This window comes from Pipistrellus kuhlii, unplaced genomic scaffold (assembly GCF_014108245.1).
Source record: "Pipistrellus kuhlii isolate mPipKuh1 unplaced genomic scaffold, mPipKuh1.p scaffold_m20_p_5, whole genome shotgun sequence".
Taxonomy (NCBI): Eukaryota; Metazoa; Chordata; class Mammalia; order Chiroptera; family Vespertilionidae; genus Pipistrellus; species Pipistrellus kuhlii.
This window is the reverse complement of record NW_023425551.1, coordinates 66,322,930-66,343,215: the sequence shown is the minus strand read 5'-3', so window position 1 is coordinate 66,343,215 and position 20,286 is coordinate 66,322,930. Positions and strand designations below refer to the sequence as shown.

The 20,286-nt window shown below is 45.0% G+C and overlaps 1 protein-coding gene across 1 annotated transcript; it reads right to left on the bottom strand.

The window, feature by feature from the left end:
* Positions 1-130: 130 nt before the first annotated feature.
* LOC118705445 (glutathione S-transferase A4) lies at positions 131-17,984 on the bottom strand. Its single transcript, XM_045572717.1, has 8 exons — positions 17,873-17,984; positions 16,753-16,860; positions 9,842-9,893; positions 8,159-8,291; positions 6,899-7,040; positions 5,183-5,314; positions 2,016-2,157; positions 131-277 (listed from the first exon to the last, which is right to left on the bottom strand). The coding sequence occupies exons 2-7, from the start codon at positions 16,840-16,842 to the stop codon at positions 2,032-2,034; spliced, it is 675 nt and encodes a 224-aa protein (XP_045428673.1). The 5' UTR covers positions 16,843-16,860; positions 17,873-17,984; the 3' UTR covers positions 131-277; positions 2,016-2,031.
* Between the last annotated feature and the right edge of the window lie 2,302 nt (positions 17,985-20,286).

Sequence of the window (20,286 nt, the reverse complement as noted above, 5' to 3'; positions counted from 1 at the left end):
AGAGGTTAGGAGGAGCAGGCCAAAAGCCCACCCTCACTCTGACACCAACTTGCAAGTTCAAGGGGGTGCCCCAAAAAACACCTTGAGGTTCGTCAAGCCGCTCAAAGAACTCACAGAACTCATGGAGAGCTGTTATACTCACGGCTACGATTTATTACAGGGAGAGGATACAGGCGGAAACCAGCCAGGGGAAGAGACGCAGGGGCGGGGTCCAGGGGGCTCCAAGCTTGAGCTTCTAGGTGTCTTCTCTGTGGAGCCGTGGGTGCATGGACTCCTCCTGGCAACCATGTGGGACATGGAGTATTGTCAACAGGGAAGCCCACCCACGCTTTGAGTCCTGGATTTTTACTGGGGCTCCATCACATGGGCATAACTGACTGCCCATGTGGTGGATCCGACTCCAGTTCCTCCACAGTTGAGCTGACACCACAAGACCCAAAGCCCCCACCCTACATGGCATTATTGCTGAGGCTCCAATCACAATGTGAGTTACTATCTGGTTGGCTTAAGGCCGCCAGGCAAAGACACTCCTATCAGGCATGGCATTCCTAGGGCTTAGAGGTCACCTCCCAGAGGCAGAGGTCAGACCTGTCTTTGGTTGGGCCTATTGGGAAGGGTGAGTCTTTTCCCTACAACACACTCCCTCACTTGCTTCTTTTCCTTGGAGCCAGGGTGTCTCCTTCAGGAGCAGTAGACTGGCCACCACAGCTCCTGGGGCCTGGTCCAGGGCTCCATGTGTCACCAAGCCCTTGCTCACCATGAAATTCTAAATATTAGCGTGACTACAGAGTGCTCACAATGTGAAAGCGTGAACACAAAACAACTACCTGGATGTCTACACTTGACTTTCCTCCAATAAAACACACAGGCCCTTGCTATGAGTGTGATAGGCATTAATGATCACCTCATGGCTATATATTTATTTATTTTTTAATCTGAGCAAAAACCTCTCCTCCTACAGTAAAGGATGAATGTGTTCCCAGTATAGGCCCTCATGAAAAATGTGCTTTTCCTTATATTTTAATAGTCTCATGCTCTACCGATTGAGCTAGCCGGGCAAGACTTTTCCTTATATTTTAAATTTCTGAGAATTAGATAGTCCAAAACCAGCATTTCTTCCTTTTTCAAAAGTACTCTGCTGTTTACACATGGATCTCCCTCACAGAGTGGTACATTTCCCTAGAGCAGGGGCTCTGTTCTAGGGTTCTGCCTCCTGGAACGCTGCTTGGCACATAATAGGTGCTCAGTTAACCTAAAATCAGCACATGTTTAGAGCAGCGTGAATAAATCATCCCCTTCAGTCTGAGATGCAAAAAATTCAAGCCTTCAAATGAACATTTGAGTAATAAGACAAACATGACATACATTTATATTGTCTAACACATATATAAAATATAACTGAAAAGATATATAAATGGTAGCTATGTTTGCCTGTGGGGAGAACCAGGTAGCTGGGGGCAAGGCTGAAAAGAATACTTCCAACTGTATATGGCCTTCTATACCTTTTTGAAGCATGTAATTGTAGATTCCAAATAATTTAATTTAACAATTCTAACAACAGGACAATGATTTGTAAAATTCTTTATTTTAGCTAATATCGACTGCACTCATCACTAACTATGGATTTATAATAGCTCAGAGAGAGATACTCACTAGATATTCTGTTGTTAAACACTAAAAATTGGGAAGAGACCAGATGGGGTTCAGAATGGGATAAGGAGAGGTGAAAAGAAGCTCTGGGGAGAGCCTGAGGTCCCATCCAACCCTGTTATCAGGAAATGAGTTCAGATCAGATCTAACAAACCTGTCAGCCTCTCCCACAAAGGTTTTCAGAAAAAGGACCCATAACAATTACCCACTGGACACAAACCTGTCAGTGTTCCTACAAGAGATCTCCTTGACATGAAAGACCCAACTTAGGAACAATTATACAAAGCACCACGACAGAGCGGGGATTGGGCAGCCTAAGAAACTAGTGTGGACACAGCGAATTCTAGGGGCGAGTTCTCACTCACAAACATCGGTGTTGATTTACGATGGCATAAAGATGTTGTAGACGGTTCTCACGTAGATCTCATCGGGAGGTGGCTTCTTCTTGCTGCCAGGTTCAAGGAATTTCCTAATTGTGGGGACATTACTTACTTTCACGGAGTACTCCTGAAAGGGGAAAACACAGAAGTTCACGGTTGACCACAAAGGTATGAGTCACTATGAAAATGTGGTTGTTCAAAATGGCCATCTATCAGAGTTTGTTCAGAAAGGATTTACTACAGCGACCCAACCAGAACTGTAACCCAGCATCTGTTTAGGGTCTGATCTCCGGGTACGATTATTTATACTCTCTGCCAACAGGAGCTGGTATCTGGGCCAGGCTTTATGCAAATCTCATGTTCACACCAAAATGTGAATTTTTTTCAGGGATAGCAAAATTAAAAAGATTCTTAGAATAGGATTATGATACTGGCTTAAAGAGAAAAAGAGAAAGGGAAAAGAAAGACTTGGGAAGTAACTTAAGAAATTGATCTGCCCAGAGAAAATGCATGGGTCATTTAAATAAAAGTGTTTTAAAAAGTCATCAGATAGTACAATTTAGATTTTAAGATTCAGCTTTCTTGGACTTTTTCACTTCTAATAGCAAATGAATCCTCTCTCGGGCTACATGTGAGAGATGGCCAGTTGTATTTTTGTAGCCTAGGGCTCAGATACCAGATATTTATGTAAACTGGAATGGAAGAAATAAATAGTTTTCATTCATAGAGTTATATCTTACCAACTCTCAGTAACTAAGAAAAAAGTCTACTTGAGCCTGGCCTGTGTGGCTCAGTGGTTGAGCTTCGACCTATGAACCAGGAGGTCACTGTTCAATTCTCCCTAGGGGCACATGCCAGGGTTGTGGGCACGATCCCTAGTAGGGGGTGGAGTGTAAGAGGCAGCCTACTGATGATTCTCTCTCATCACTGATGTTTCTCTCTCTCTCCCTCTCCCTTCCTCTCTCTGAAATTAATAAAAACATTTTGCTTAAAAAATCTACTTGATCCACTAAAAGTTTGAATTATATGAAGAGTATATATCCATTATATATAATTATCCTAATAAAATCTTTCAAAGTAAAGAGATCATTTACTTAAAAAGCTAGTATTTATTAAATGTTGATTGTAAACAAAGCATGGCCTTCATTAAGTATGCACACAAACAAACATATGTTACTAATGTTAACAAAAACTATTCTAATCATGTTAATATTATGGAAATATGACAATCTTTTTATTACTTATTTGAAATATTTGTACTACCTAATTTTAAATATTATACCAATATTGAAAAGCTTGTTCCCTAGGATTTATCATTTAAAGATTTACTTGTGGCTTATACTTATTATGTATAATAAAACTGTAGTGACTCTTGACTTTTTAAAACTCATTAGTTAATGTAGGAATGACCCTTTAATTAAACTCAGATCTGGTGTTAGATCCTGAAGTCCTTTAATATTGATGCTTGATCTGATCAGAGATTAAAAATGTATTTACACAAAAGTACCTGGTGTTTAAACACATGTGTCACTTGTGGATGGAAAAGACCGGTAGATCCCTATGCTACTTCAAGGACCTACTGGTATTCAAGTCAAGTTAAACAATGTTCATCTCTGTGCCTTTAAGAAGAAATGAACATATGGTTAAACTATAGAATGGCTATTTGCCTTGTTGAATATTTTTATTCTCATTTTCTGTATGTATGCATTAAACTGGTGGTTGTTATTCTGGTTAGTATATCAGACTGATACCTCCTGGATTTGGAATTATTATTTTTGATTTTATTTATTTCAAATAGGAAGGGAGAGGGAAAGAGAGATAGAAACATCAATAATGAGAAAGAATCATTAATCAGCTGCCTCCTGCACACCCCATACTGGGGATCAAGCATGCATCCTAAGCAAGTGTTCTGACCGGGGATTGAACTGTGACCATCTGGTTCAGAGGTTGCCGCTCAACTACTGAGCCAGTGCTGCTGGGTGGAAAAAATAGTTGTTTTTTTTTTGTTTTTTTTTTTAAGTATGTGTGTTATTCTTTGGAGATGAAGTTTGTGTCCTTCCTGACCTTTGACGACTTGGTCAAAGATGTATCGATGTGGTCTATATCAGGGTTGACAATCTTTCCATATTTTAGGCTTTACAGGCCATACATTATCTCTCACAGAAATACTCAGCTCTGCTTAGTCGCATGGAAGCAGCATAGGCAATGCATAAATGAATGGGTGTGGCTTTTTGCCAATAAAACTTATTATGGACACTGAAATTTGAACTTCGTATAATTTCATGTGTCATAAAATATTATTACTCTTTTGGAACTTTTTTCAACCATGTAAAAATGCAAAAGTCATTGTTAGCTCAAGAGCTGTACAAAATCAGGTGGCAGGCCTGATAAGGCCTGGGCTGGGGGGGTGCTGTAGTTTGCCCACCCCCAGGATAGAGGAAACCCCATCAGACTTTGCAGATATAGGCTAAACTTCCAGACAAAACTCAGGGACCCACTAGTTGGGCCATCTCGGCTGCTGATTTCTTTACTCTGGATCTCATGTATAGTGAAGGCTTTGGAAAAGTTTCGTTTTTTAAAGCCCCTTTCTGCTTCAAAATTCTATCATCAATCCTGCCAGAACAACAGTGAGCAATAAGCTGAGCCTCACACACGTCTTTTCTTTGGGAATTCTGGGAAGAGGAATGATGGGAACTCTAGGATGACATTCAGGGTGCCTCTTATTTACTCTCAGAAGGCAGGCTTGGACATTTCCACTTGACACATGACTTCTGAGACAGGGGGCCATGCCCTGGTGAGGAGACTGTCTTTGATGCTGATGCTCACGCCCTCCCGGTCAGTACATTGAGCAGTAAACAGCCGAGGAGCACCCTGTCCCTGCAATGACTGCTATGGGAAGTCCCTATTGGCTAACGCTAGGGATTGTCCCAACAGTGTAGTTATGGAACAAAACGAAGATAAGTGACCTTTCATCTCCACAGATCTGGGGAGAGGAAAAACAATTTCAAGCCTGTACCTTCCTTTCATTTTACCAACTAGACTCTAAAAAAGTTACACACACACACACACACACACAGCCAACCAATCCACAGACACCAAAGGCAGGCCTAAAAGTTCTGGGCCAATCTTCCAATATGTGTGCTTTTGTTTACCTGGAGGTGAGGAAATGAAGCCAGGATATTGGGGATTTTCTCCTCTAGAGCCAAAATGGTCTGGAGTAAAACCACATCTGCAAGGCTCAGCTGATTGCCCACGAGGAACCTTTGTCCATGGTCCCTCAGAACCTGCAGGAGGAAGTGCTCTGCATCGGTCACAGTACTCCACACAGAGAGGCTGATGAAGCTTTCGAACCTGTGCCGTATCTGAGAAGGGGTGACACTCGGCCTTATCCCTTCCCCTCTTTATTAAGAACATCAATTAAGAGGAAGCTCCCTGTGTCAGAATGTGTGTGGACAAAAGGTATAGAAATTACAGCACCGTGAAATACCTACTTTATATCTGAATGAAACATTTAAAGGAAAAGGGCGTATTAATTTTGGATTTATGCTTTCAAAGAATACATCGATTCCATAAATATGTCTACAGAAATGATGCAGCCCTCATGAATTCAGGAGGCTGGGGAGGGTGGAGAGTGCTGTAAGAAATAAGCTATAGATCCTCGCCAAGGAGTCTGTTCTTGTTTGCCAGTGGCATCGTGATCAACTGGATGTCACTATAAAAAAGCAGGCTTCTTTGCAAAGCCTCTAAGCCAGAAAAAATGAAAAGCATGAGAGTTTATCTTGCTCCCATTCTGAGAGTACCACAGAGATGCAGTCATAGGAACCGCGGTAGGAGAGGGAAGATTTTGTTGGCAGAGAACTCTGATGCTCACAAGTGTGAGGATGTGTGTGTGGTGTGTATGACTGACAGGGACCCGGCACATGATTCCAAATCAAACAGCCAGTGCAGCCAGAGTTGGGGAGCACAGTGAATGCGGCATTTGTAGTCCTAGGGTTGAGTTTTGTCCCCAGCTCTCCTCCTCGGGCACATCACTCCCTCTCTCAGTGATTCTGCTTCATTATGTATAAGAGAGGGGTAGCCATTTTTAGTTCAGGTGTTGGGAGGAGCCTGACACTATCTGGGCCACAGGGACATAAGAACCAGCAACAGCCTTTCCCCAAGGCACCTGCTCCCCCCAGGTCACCCCACACTTCTGCATTAGCATATTTTACATTCACGGAGTGCCTGTGGGTGAGAGAGCATGGAAGCAAATGACGGAAACACCCAGGAGATACCTCCCCTTCTCAGATCTAATTCCATGAAGATGGCCAGAAGATGTTTCCCAATTCCATATTTTTATGTTTTCTTTTGCGTGTTTTTACTTGAAACATCCAAATACAACTCCTCTCAGCTGAGAAAAAGGAGCTTGAAGTTCAGAAAAGCAGTAAGACAAGGTCAATTACAAAACAGAAAAAAGAACAAAGGGAAATAAAGAGCAGTGGTTCTTCTCTGCACATCAAACTGTTAAGTAGGATGTCTGATACAACGCTGCTCAGCAAAGGTCCATGGGATGAAAGAGTGAATGGATTAGGGAGTGTCTGCTTATCTGTATCTTACACAGGGCGGGCACCGGGTGAACTTAAGGAATGATGATACCTTAAGAGTGCTGAACCCAGATTTTCTGAGACTTCTGAATAATGTGGTCCCAGTGGGTCTGAGAGCTCCACACCACCCTGGCTTTGTGCTCAGGGCTACTGTCAGCTCTCTGGGGTCCCGCCGGCTTAGTCCAGTGCGGCTCAGCCTCACACTGTCCTGAGCTGGAAGGGGCATTGGTGGCAGCTCCCTGGCGGTCTGGTTATGCTCTTTTCTTAGGCTTCTCCGTCACCTACCTTTTCAAACACAGGGAAGTACCGAAAAATAGCCTTCTGGGCCATGCTAACCACTTCCTTCTGTTGATCATCTGGTCTCAGGAAAGGGTGCATGATAATCAGCTCCAGCAGATCCAGCGTCCCCTCCACATACATGTCAATCCTTAAAACGAAAAAGCAGGTTTCTTAGTTTCCCCTTCTTAGAACTCACCGGCTTCCACAACTAAGAATTCAGAGTGCTTTTTCCCATAAGGCATCTGAAGTACCAAGAACATTTATCTACACCTGTCTCTTATGAGGAAAGACGCAAACAATTCTAATAGTTCGGAAAATTCCTTCAGGAAGATCTGTACAAATCAGACAGCACAATAGCCATGACGGCCCTCTCTCCCCAGCCCCTACTCCTTCACTCTCACTCCACACACATGCGCAGTGTGCATGGAATACCACATTTATTTAAAAAAAAAAAAAAAAAAAGAGTGGATACCATTTCTGGAATGCTTGGTATGCATCAGGCATGGTGCTAAACACTGCATCTGTGAGTTCACGGAATCCTATGACATTATGAGGAATGTGCTATCACTACCCCACTGCACAGGACACTCGTCAGGATTCCAGCTTAACACACTGCCCGGGGCCATGTATCCAGGAGGTACAGGGGCCAGGCTCTGAATTCACATTATAATTCAAGGCACAGTGTCCCAGGCCTCAGATGTCACCGAAGCTTCCTATTCCTAATACTCAATGGTAACAGATTTGCAAGAAAGGTAAAAAGTATTAGCAAAACGTTTAAAGATGTTGAAACCTGCAACAGCCCTGACCGGTTTGGCTCAGTGGATAGAACATCAGCCTGCAGACTGAAGGGTCCCAGGTTCGATTCCAGTCAAGGGCATGTACCTTGGTTTCGGGCACATCCCCAGTGAGGAGTGTGTAGGAGGCAGCTGATTGGTGTTTCTCTCTCATCGATGTTTCAAACTCTCCCTCTCTCTCTCCCTTCCTCTCTGTAAAAAAAAAATCAATAAAATATATTATTTAAAAAAAAGAAGAAGAAAAAGAAGAAACCTGCAACCACCACACACCCGATATCGGCTCCACTACCTGAATTCAATTTGTTTCTATCGTTTTACTCAGATTCTCTGTACTGATTTCCCAACTGGCCTTCATGACCATTCCAGGTGTCCGTTCCCTGTCCACACTAGTGACCCCAGACATAAAGCAGACAGGGTGCTGCAAAGCATCAGGAAGCTGACACGTAACAACACTCAGGAGGGGCCACATTACAGGGTTCTCTCCTGGAGGTCCCTGCCGAAGAGATTGTGCTTGTCCGCGATGTAGTGGAGAATGCTCCGGGTCTGCACCAACTTCATGCCGTCAATCTCAACCATGGGCACTTGCTGGAACAGCAGGTGGTTACCTGAGAAGGGAGCCCAGAGTCAGAGGTGATCTCGTCCCTGTCCCCTGACCTCTAAGGAGGTGCTTTGGGGAAAGAAAAAGGACGGTGGGGCCACACGGCCTTGGGAAACGGTATAAAACCCCTCTGATGACAGACGGGTAACCTCAACTTCATTCGGGGGAGCAGGTTTTGCCATAAAAGAAGCCGGGCCGAGCCAGCATGGCTCAGTGGTTGAGCATTGACCTATGAACCGGGAGGTCACAGTTTGATTCCCAGTCAGGGCATATGCCCGGGTTGTGGCCTTGATCCCCAGTGTGGGGCGTGTAGGAGGCAGCCGATAGATGATTCTCTCTCATCATTGATGTTTCTGCCTCTCTCCCCCTCTCCCTTCTCTGAAATCACTATTTATTTGTTTGTTTATTTATTTATTTATTTATTTATTTATTTATTTAAAGAAGCCTGAAAACTCGTTTTGTTTGAAACTTGCCCCTTTCCTTTTCACCCCTGGAAAAACACCTCCCCACAGTGAAAGGGGGTGGAAATGGAGTGAAGACACTTCTTCAGATCCATGCTGGCCAATTAACAGTTGTTAGTAGCTGCCCATGTCTAGTGAAGCCTGCGTTTAAGTTAATGAAAATGTGAAAATTCGGCTCCTTAGTTACACAAGACACATTTCAAGTGCTCAGTAGGCACAGAGGCCAGTGGCTCCTGCACTGGCCAGTGCAGAAGAGCGTTCCCATCCCTTGTAGGATGTTCTCCTGACTGCACTCTCCTGACCACGGCGCCTGAATCACCCACGGCCACGCAGGTCCACCCGTGGCCTTGTCCCTTTCACAGCCACAGACCATGGACTACCAAGTGAGCTGCCTCCGGTCAAAACGTAACCCAGAACTTTCTCCAACAAACGTGCAGCCAACACTTTCAAGCCCCAGGGAGAGATGCAAGTCCAGGGGCTCCAAGGCTGGGCCTGTGGGGGCGGGGAGGCAATGAGCACTCAGCACATGCCTGGGGCTGTCCCCCAACAGGTGGCATCGCAGCCCGGACAGCTGGTCCCACGCCAGGGCCTCCTGAGGGTGGGAGGGAGGCTGGGTATTTTTTATGGGGCCTGGGTGTGGCGGGGGAGGGCTGACTGGGAGCTAATGCGGGCCTTTCATTGATTCCTTTTGTTTGGTATTCACTTCGGAAATGCGGCCCAGCATAAACGGGGACTCTTACGCAGGCCCCATGCCTCAGAGAATCTGGAGGAGGTGAAGGAGGAGGGGCAAGGAAGAGGAGGAGGGAAGGGATGACGAAGATGGAGGAAGAGGTATAGGAGCTTGGAGGAGGGCGGGGGAGGAGAGAGGGATGAAGAAGCGCTTATGTGGATGGAACGAAGAACTCTCTCTTCAGCCTCTTACAGAACCCTGGATCAGAAGCAACTTCCTCAAAGTTTCCGAGATTATTCCCTCTCGCCGGTCTGGTTTAGGACACTGTCCTGAATGTTTGGCGTCCCAGGGTCTTCACCCTTCCACATGCATGTCAGCTCTTTTTAAAACACCAGCATTCCCAAGTGGTCTCCTCGCCACACTCACCGTCCTGCAGCTTCTGCAGCTGTTCTTTCGTTTCCAAGAATTCTTCCTCGAACTAAATTGTAAAAAAGAAAAGGTTACATGTCATTGCAGGCCCAGGACGGCACATTCCACGTTAAACTGCTGGGAAGTCCCAGGGAGAGAGCACACGTTGTACCCACATCTTGGTTTCTAAAGATCACTGCCCGCTAAGGAGACCAGGGCTCCTGGGAGAAAAGGTGGATTCTGTCACGTCAGGAACAGGGATGACCAAAGACCAAGAGCTGTGGCAAAGGCAAAGGCACTCAGAACCCTACTTGTGGGTCATTCCCTGGCCCAATCTGGGACAACTCAAACATCAAAAAGAGTGATGTCAGTTATGGATTGTAACACACACCAACCAACCCCTCCTCTCCCACCCCCCCATCCAGAATGATACTAAAAAGCGGGTGGGTGGGAAGAAGAAAGTTTTGTTGTTGTTTTTTTAAATGTAGCAGAATTAGCTGAAACCGGTTTGGCTCAGTGGATAGAGCATGGGTCTGCGGACTGAAGGGTCCCAGGTTCGATTCTGGTCAACCATGTACATTGGTTGCGGGCACATCCCCAGTGGGGGGTGTGCAGGAGGCAGATGGTCGATGTTTCTAGCTCTCTGTCCCTCTACCTTCCTCTCTGTAAAAAATCAATAAAATATATTTTAAAAAATATATAGCAGAATTAATGCTAGTTATGCTAGTTAATGTGTAATTATGGCTAATTAATAAAATTAGAAAAAAGCTAATTTGCCACCTACAATGAAATTACTGAGCCATGGGCACACAACCTCACACAGTGTCACGAGTTACTTCATTAAGACAAAGGAAAAAACATTTCTTTGCAATGGAGAGATCCAGAGATCTCACCAGCTATCCAACCACGTGGTCAGACTCAGCTGCCCACTGGGGGACACTCCAGGCTGTCCTGTGCTTGCTGCTATGAGACGGTTACAACAGCACTGTGAAAACATTCCCCAAAACAGTGAACCTGGAGGTGAAAATCAAGCACATCCAGAACATGGGAATTTTGCAACATCAATGGCCTGGTTTCTTTCTAAGAGCCAAAAACATGGGGGTGGAAGGGGGAGGAAGCATATACTGTTCTAGATGAAAAGAGACTTAACCCAAAGCCTGAATCTTGACTCCATCCTGGGACAGCTATAACTGCTATACAAATATGAGACTTGAGGCCCGGTGCATGAAATTCATGCACGGAGGGGGGGGGGGGGGTGTCCCTCAGCCCAGCTGCACCCTCTCCAATCTGGGACCACTTGAAAGATGTCTGACCACCCATTTAGGCCTGATCCCTCTCACAATCCAGGACTGCTTGCTGCCAACCGCTCACCTGCCTCTGCCTAATTGTCCCTAACCTCTTCTGCCTGCCAGCCTGATCATCCCTAACCACTCCCCTGGCAGCCTGATCGACTCCTAACTGCTCCTCGGCCAGCCTGATTGCCCCTAACTACCCTCTCCTGCCGACCTGGTCACCCCCAACTGCCCTCCCCTGATAACCTGGTCACCCCTATCTGCCCTCCCCTGCAGACCTGATCTCCCCCAACTTCTCTCCTCTGCTGTCCTAATCACCCCTAACTGCCCTCCCTGCTGGCCTGAACACCCACAACTGCCCTCCCCTGCAGGCTATCTTGTGGTGGCCATTCTGTGTCCACATGGGGCAGCCATCTTGTGTCTTGGACTGACGGTCAATTTGCATATTACTATTTTATTAGACAAGGATATATAGTCATTAGTGGGACAACAGGGATTGTATATTAGATATTGTAAAGTTAGCACTACTTTTCTTAGTTGTGACAAGGATATTGTGGTTATCAAAACAGTTCATTCTCAGGAAGAAGATATGTGCTGATGTTTCAACTTACTTTCAGAGGACTGAGGAAATAGAAGCAGAGAGGCAGGAAGGGAGAAAACAAATGTGGTAAATTGCTAAAATTAAGTTTAGTTGAAAGGTGTCCATTGTACTCTTACAATTTTTTCTGTAGGTTTAAACGCTTGCAGATTAAAAAGTTGGGGGGGGAGAGAAATAGAGTGAAAACAAGTTCTTCTTCTCTTGACCTTATAAAATGTTCTAACACGTCTTCATGTCGGGAAGAGGCCTCCTCCCACTGTGTCTCAGGATGTCTGTCCCTGTGCTGCTCCCGAGTCAGCCAAGGGCGGGCGGAGCTCACCCCGCACAGAAGGCAGTGCCCCCTCCTCTCGTCTCAACCAGCTGACCTTGGGGGAGAACTGGGAGACGGGGTGCAGAGGGGCCTCTGCTATTTGCCAGGGTCCCCATGGAGTGAGGAGAGGGGCCTCAGTGCCCCTGCAGACAGACACTCTATCTGGTGCTCAGGCCAGCAATGTTCTGGGCATTGGTCCAAACGCCCGGCTGGTCAGATAGGGTGCTGGGGGTGCTCCCTCCACACCACTGCTCTCCGAATTTAGGACCATGGCCACTTAAAACACATGGGAAATAGGGGAGGGGGCATCCGACCCCTGGCCCAACTTCAGTAGCTTAGACACCAGAATTGTACATTTTAATTTTATCCTCCCCACGCCATTTCATTGCTTATTTATCTGGAGAAACTCTTCCTTATCTCAAATATTCATGTTTCATAGGTCAGGAACACGGGTCAATGACAAACTTCCATGGAATTCAACCCAAAGAAATTCCTTACATTGCAAGATCACTTTGCTCTGAAAGAAACCAGCCTTCCTCCAAATCTCTCATGGAATCATAGCCTCTGTAGAGATCCTCCAGCCTTCTTTCTTGGTTCGGTCACATCAAACTAATGGGAAGCTGCAAGCCCTAGGGATACAACGATGGCTTCCAGCACCATGAAATCTCAGACGCTTGGCTAGAAGGCCACGCATCTGAGGTTTTGGCCACACATTGGAAGGCGTGGCAGTCTATCTCCCCAACACCAACATCCTTCCTGAGGGAGAACTGGATCCAGCATCGTGCATTTTAAAGACAAATCCTTCCCAGTGATTCTGGTCCTGGTTTGGGATTTCTGGAAGCTTTGAAAAACTACCGGTCACTCAGAAGGAAATAGCACGGGAGGGGAGATGAGAGGGAAGAAAAAAATCAGGTCGAGCTTGGAGGGACCTGACAACTCTCGTCCAATTACTGCCGGTAGCTGGATTTCCACCTACAGTCAGTTGTCTCTGCTCCCTAACTTCGGAGAACTGCCCTTCCCACACACACTTCTTCATCACTAGCTCAGTTCTTTAAGTGAAGTACCAGACGTCCTGCATTAGGAGCTCGTAGCCCTTAAATCTTCCCTTTTATATGCGTTGATTCCCCTCTTACCAAGGGGATGTGGCTGGAATCTGGGCTGGGGGCAGGGGTCTTCAGGCAAGTGGAGCCCCCAGCAGTGGAGAAGCAATGCCCAGCACAGAGCACTGTCCAAGGACTGGAACCAGTGACCGAGATGGAGGATGCTGACTCCTGAGTTAGGGCCTGTGCCTTTCAGCAGATTGCTACCTGTTTACTCAGATGTATGTGCGATACCCAGCTGACTCAACTGGATATTGTGACACTGGGCTGCCAGCCCACCCCTCTTGATGGTTTCGATCTGTACGAGCACAAACATAGCTAAAATATCCTTTGGTAAAGACATGGGAGGAGCTCTCCCAAATATCACCTTTTGGGAATTGCTCCTGTAAGCCATGTGGTCAGCCCCAGTGAGGGAGGCCAATCAAGCTCCTTCCACCCTGGTCAGAGGGGCGAGCCTAAGAGTCACGCCGGGCTAATTATTCCGTCCCATCTACCTGCCCACTGCGATTGGTCTAGGAGAGGCAGGTCACATGACCCATGCTCTTGTTTTGTTGAATTCATTGACAGTTGGGTCTTCATCAATGAAACCAAGAATCCTGACTCATAGAAGAACAGGAGGGGCAAGGCACAATGAAGACTGGGAAAAGAGAGGATGTGATGAAGGATGTATATACTACATACACATATAAGACATCCATTTCAGAACTTGTCACATAAACCAGAATTGTAAATTCAGAAGCATTCAGGGTTAGACAGGTGGTATACACAGACCAGGTTCAGGTGATGGGACCAAGAATCTTTTCACTCTCCCTCTTAACACATTAGAAAATTCATCCTAAGACAACAGGGACTGCGGGGGACTGTGCTTCAAGGGCCCAGCTGCAGTGGCAGTCCTAACTCGGCTCAGCAACGATGCCTATGCAAATGAGGGCCAGGTGTCATTAAATCTTCCAGTTTCTCAAAAGCAGTCAGAAGTCAGCACTGCATATAAAAATGATATCAACTAATCTAGAAAACTGTAAAACACAGTGTGTGAGTTATAATGGTGTATGCACAAAGAAGCCAAAACCCCAAACTCAAGGACCTTTATTTGTAGTCTTTGGAGGTTGCCAGGGTAACAGTTCATTATTCTGAAAATGGATAGAGACCGAATCAAGCATTTATCTTGCCTCTCCTATATGAGCTGCACTTGGAAGTAACTAAATCATTAACGAGCGGGGAAAATTCTCTTTCTAAGACAGCCATGGTTAGTAAATTCATGTGAAATGAAAGAAATAGAAAAATTGCCATTTTGTAATCCCCAGCAATGGTGAAGACCAGCAGCTGCTAAAACCACTCTCTGAAAGGGTAATGGGGGAATCTTATTATGTGTGGATCAGGCTGACGTCACCAGAACACACTGATCAAGCTCTGCATGGCTGAAAAGGAAACAGTCAGACATCATGCACCCCGATGGCGTACTACAGAAATATGTCCACAGTATCCTTCTGCTGGAGTCTGGCAGGGGGAAAAACACACACAAATATGGAAAGAAAGAAAGGAGCCTGGATTTGATCACAGCTCTGGATCCAACTAGCCATTTATAGGAAATACAAAAAAAATAAGAGGAACATGTTAAAATGAGGGTAAGACAGCTAAATGCAGAATGGGGGCGATTTGACAGGGCAGTTCTCCCACAAATAAATGGCATGAAACAAATGAAAATACTTAGCAACCATATCTTGGCTGTTAATACCATCCTATACGATAAAAGCCTAATATGCAAATTGTCCCTTCAACAGGGAGTTCGACCTGGAGTTTGACCAGGGGGCAGGGCTGACCAGCCAACCACCCTTGGCCTTCCATCCCTCCTCCTCCCAACAGCCCTGTCCCAGCAGCAGGCAGCCAGGGGAAGGGAAGCCCTGGCCGGCAGCCTCTAGGGACCCTATCCGTGCACAAATTTTGATATTAATAAATGACGGAATAAATAATTATGTGGCGGGAAAGACAAACTCCCTTACATAAGAATTCTAAATGTAAATACTCCCTGGAAGAGGAGCTTAATGCCCACCCTTTTGAGTGTGGGCTAGAAATGACTGGCTTCTAAGGAAATAAGGGAAAATGGACACTTTACCAGGGAGCTGGCAGAACCTCCTCACCAAGTGACCAAGGCTAACGGCACCAGTGAGAAATCATGTTACTATCACGTTTCCTAATGTGACGCAACGAAAAGGGCACTTCCTCTCGGTGCTGTTCTTCCCCTGAACCCCAGTCCAACCGTGGGAAAAATGTTAGGACATACCCAAACTGGAGGATTCTCAAAAAAAAAACCTGACCAATTCTTTTAAAAAATGTCAAGGTCATGAAATAAAGACTGAGAAACTGTCACAGATGGAGGGAGACTAAGAAAACATATGACTCAATGCAAAGCTGGATCCTGGAACAGTAAAAAGAACATTAGTGAAAACACTAATTAAATTCGAGTAGTCTATGGTTTAGTCATGCATCAGTGTTAATTTCGAGCAGTCTGCAGTTTAGTCATGCATCAATGGTTATGTAAGATGTTATCAAGGGAACCTGAGTGATGGTTATAGGGAAATGCTCAGCACTATCTTTATAACTGCTATAAAGCTAAAATTTCTCCCAAATAGTTTTTTTGTTTTGTTTTGTTTTTTTAATGCAGAGGAAACTGCTAAAGATTTTTAAAATACTGAAGGAAATATAACCAATTGCAATGTGTGGGTCTGATTAAGATCCAGACTGGAGTACATTAACTATAAAAAAAAGACCAGTTTGAGACAATCAGGCTGAGTACTAGGTAATAATAAAGAATTGTTAGTTTTGTAAGGTGTAATAATGGTATTGTGTCAGGTTTTAAAATCCTCATCTTTTAGAGATAAAAAACTGATGATGTGATACCATGTTTAGATTTTGCTTTAAAATACTCCCAAAAAACAAGGGAGGGGGAGAGGTAGATAAGATTAGCATAAAGTAGATGATTTAAAAAAATTTTTATTGAGTTTATTGGGGTGACATTGGTTGATAAAATTATATACGTTTCAGGTGTATTATATTGTGTGTTCACCACCCAAAGTCAAGCCTCCTTCCATCACCATCTATTTCCCCCTTTACTTTATTGTACCACCCTCCAACCCCTTTTCCCTTTGGTAATCACCAAATAAAGTTAACTGATCCTTCAGGCTAGGTGAAAGGTACATAAAATTCATGACAATGTCCTCTCTACCTTTGTTCCTACCTGAAAATTCCTGTAAGAAACTAAAAGAACAAAACAAAAACACTGGGCAGACAAGAAATTTACTGAGACCTCGTATAATGAACAAAATATCTGGGAATAATTGGCAACTGTCAGGTTCCTTCCTTTTCTCCTTACTAATAAATATTTATCGGTGGTAGATTAGAAGCCAATGATTAAGTAAAAGTCAAAAGCAAAATAGAAATCCATCTACCACATACCATTTATTCAGGGGGGGGGAAAGATGGAAAGATGGAAAGGAAGGAATCCTCTGACTCCATGAAGCAGGCCTGTAATATTAGGGGGAGAGGACTACCTCAGGGCTCTCCCATATACGTTTTCCTCAAAAGTCGTAAAGGTTCTAGACAAATCTGTGAAGATACAGCATAAAAGGTACCTCGACTCCAGCGGCAGCCAAAACCCATCGTATGGTTTCCATCCGGCCTCTGCCGTTGGGATAGTGGAGCTTGGGCTTCTTATCTTCCATGGCGGTCTCTCAGGCTTTCTGAAAAACACACGCAGCATCTCCTCTCTCGTGTCCTCCACCCAGTGCTGGGGGTGGGGGTGGGGCATGAATGTTCACAACAGGGGACACAGGAAGCTGGCTTATTTATTTATTTATTTATTTATTTATTTATTACTGCGTTTTCCTTTTCCCTCACTCATTAAAAACCCTCCACCATTTTAACACGCTAAAACAAAACAAAACCAATCTCGGCTCTCCTACCGTTTCTATGATTTCTTGTTTGGATCTTGGGAAGCTGGGGCCCATTTGGTGGCAAAGACATTTGCGCGAACACCGTTATTTCACAGATTCAAAGCATCTTATCACTTTGAGCTCGGGAACCTTAAGAACCCCCAGATTCAGCCCGCAGAAGGCCAGACGCGGGGGGTCGCAGAGAATTCTACACCCACTGGCACGTCTGCAGAGAAGTCACACTTTTCACACGCATCCTCGTATTTGATTATCACAGAAACTGGAAGGTGGACAGGCCGAGGGTTGCAACATAGGCATCCACCGTCACGCCTGCGGGAGCTGCCCGGGGCCCAGCGCCTCCCCCGCCCCCGCGGGGAGGTGAGCCCCGGCCCCCCTCCGGTGCGCCCAGGCTGCAGACTCGGCCGCCCAGGCTGGACTCGGTGGTACCCCAGGCTGGGCCGGCCACCCCGCCCCGCCCTGCGGAGGACCCAAGCCTACTCTCCTTTGTCAATGCATTCAGTCTCCCTAGAGCTAGTTAATAAAATAGATAAAATTAAAAAAAAAATACGCACACTGAGCCAAAGACGACCCCCAACTGCAGTCCAGGGCCCCACAGATACCCACCCAGGCGAAGGCGGGGCGGGAGGGATAAGGAGGGGGAGGGAGACAAAAGGAGGGTTGGGGGTTGAGGGTTGGGGGTTGAGGGAGGGATGGAGGTGGAATCAGAAGGGGGAAAGGAGCCGAGAGAACAGAGAGGAGGATAAATAAACAAAGAGAAGGGGAAAGAAGACGGGGTGGGGGCGGCAGGAAGGACACAGACCTGGAACCCGCTGCCAGCGCCCGGAGCAGCACAAAGCGCCCTGCGAGCAGCCTGCAGCGGGGCGGGACCGGCGGGCCGGGAGGAGGCGCTAGCCGGTGGGCGAGGCTCCGGGAAGACTGCACCAATCGAAAAGGCGACGTTTAGCATGCTCACACCCATCTGCAAAGCATTCTGGATAATACAAAACTGCCCAAATTCAAGCCAGTTTTAACATGGATTTTAGCATTTTGAGAGATTAAATATGCTTGAAAGTGTTATTTAGATTTGAACTTTAATGAAGAATTCTTATTAGAGAACTTCTGGGTTAATAAAATCTCGTCCTAACTGTAAAGTGAAAATTCTGGTCAGGTTTATATAGCCCGTGCTCGGCTTCTTCTCTCGGATGTGAGGGCGATCTGGCTGCGACATCTGTCACCCCATTGATCGCCAGGGTTGATTCGGCTGATCTGGCTGGCTAGGCGGGTGTCCCCCTCCTCCCTCACCGATCCATGTGCGTCCCTCCCGAAGCTGCGCGCTCGGTCGAAGAGGACGACTTTCCCCCAAGAGGAGAGGACCGGTCTTCGGTCAAGGGTATACGAGTAGCTGCGCTCCCCTGCTAGAACCTCCAAACAAGCTCTCAAGGTCCATTTGTAGGAGAACGTAGGGTAGTCAAGCTTCCAAGACTCCAGACACATCCAAATGAGGCGCTGCACGTGGCAGTCTGCCTTTCTTTTCTAATTGCAATCAAAAAATTATTTTTTTTAAAACCTTTTTGGTCTTATACCAAGTACAGTTAAAGATACATTACTACTGCTGTTTCACAAACTAATTTTTGTCGTCTGTAGATGTTTTTTATTATTGCTTGAGAACCTGTGGTAGGTTTACCTGAGAGAAGTACGAAGAATAAATTGGGACAGTGCGAGTGTAAGGTGAAGGATGAGATAGGGAAGGGGGAAGGGAGAAAGAGGGGGGGGAAAAATCTAAAATGACCGCGCCCTCTCCCCACCACACACATTTCCTTTTCCACTTTCCTTGCCTATTTTTCATCACATTTATTGTCATCTAATACATTTTACTTGTTGCCTGTAGATTTAATACGATTTAAATTCCATGAGGTTAGGAATTTCTAACAACATACTTTTGTATATCTTGCTCCTAGAATAATGCTGAACAAGCCTGTTGGGGGAAACAATGAGCAGATTTGTCTTTCAATCCTTTGAGCCATCCCATTGGTAATGTCCACTAGACAGTTATACATATAAGCCAGTGATGACTCACGGGGGAGGACTGGCATGGATCAAACTGGCAGCAAAAGGCTGAGCTTATCTAGAGGAAGCATGTAAAACAAGAAATAAAGCAAAGTGAGAATAGTCAGAAAAGTCACTTTCAAATATAAGTATGTTCAATTTCATCTTTCTAATTCTGACCTAACACAGATGACTCACTCAAACATAGGTACGAAGCCCCATTTTCCAGCCCTGCTGAAAGTGGTCATTCATTTAAAAAAAAAAAAAAAAAAAAAAATATATATATATATATATATATATATATATATATATATATATATATATATGTGTGTGTGTGTGTGTGTGTGTGTGTGTGTGTGTGTGTGTGTTTATATATGTTAGTGTTAGATATTACAAATATCTTCCTTTACCCTCTCCAAGTGATCATTTTTAAAAAATTCTTTATTGTGGTGTCACATAATTGTCCTCAGCAAGTGATCACTCTTGACTCATCTTTTCTAACCTACCTTTCTACGTGGATTCACTTTAATTGAACTAGATAGCACAAGCATTATTTTAACTTTTTAAAATCTCATGTATCTTCATTCCCTTATATCTAATTGGTTGAACCGTATGACATTGCTGATACTTTACTATTTTTTTTTTTCTAACCTACAAAAATGACAAGTTCCTATTCCAACCTAATAAAATAGGGGTCACATCATCCTAGCAATCTTGTTTACGAGAAGGGAACTAAGGCAGTATCATTGGAGTCTATTAATTGCACAATCTTGTGGAGAAATAAAAAGTCCTGTTAAAATGATTCTGCCATTCTACAATATGTACCCTTAGGCCATTTCTTCTTTGGAAGCTCTTGTAATCTTTTCTTCTTGGTGTTCACCTACCAACCAGATATATTTTCAGAGGCTCTGGGAAATCTTGTCTTTAAACCTTCACCCACCTACTCAGTGGTATGTAAAATTGCCTTAGTAATTTTTAATTAAATTAGCTTTAAATCATAGTTTAAGAGAAGCTTGATATGTAAACACTCCAGGAAGAGGGAAACAAATTATTTAGCTATAGATGGCTAGAGTCAGACCAAATCCTACAGGAGGTTTTTGCCAAGGAAGAATGGCTGAAAGCTTGAATCTGCGTGGCTCCTCAAGGGTCACTCTTGCCTAGAGGTTACACAAGTGCTGACAATTATAC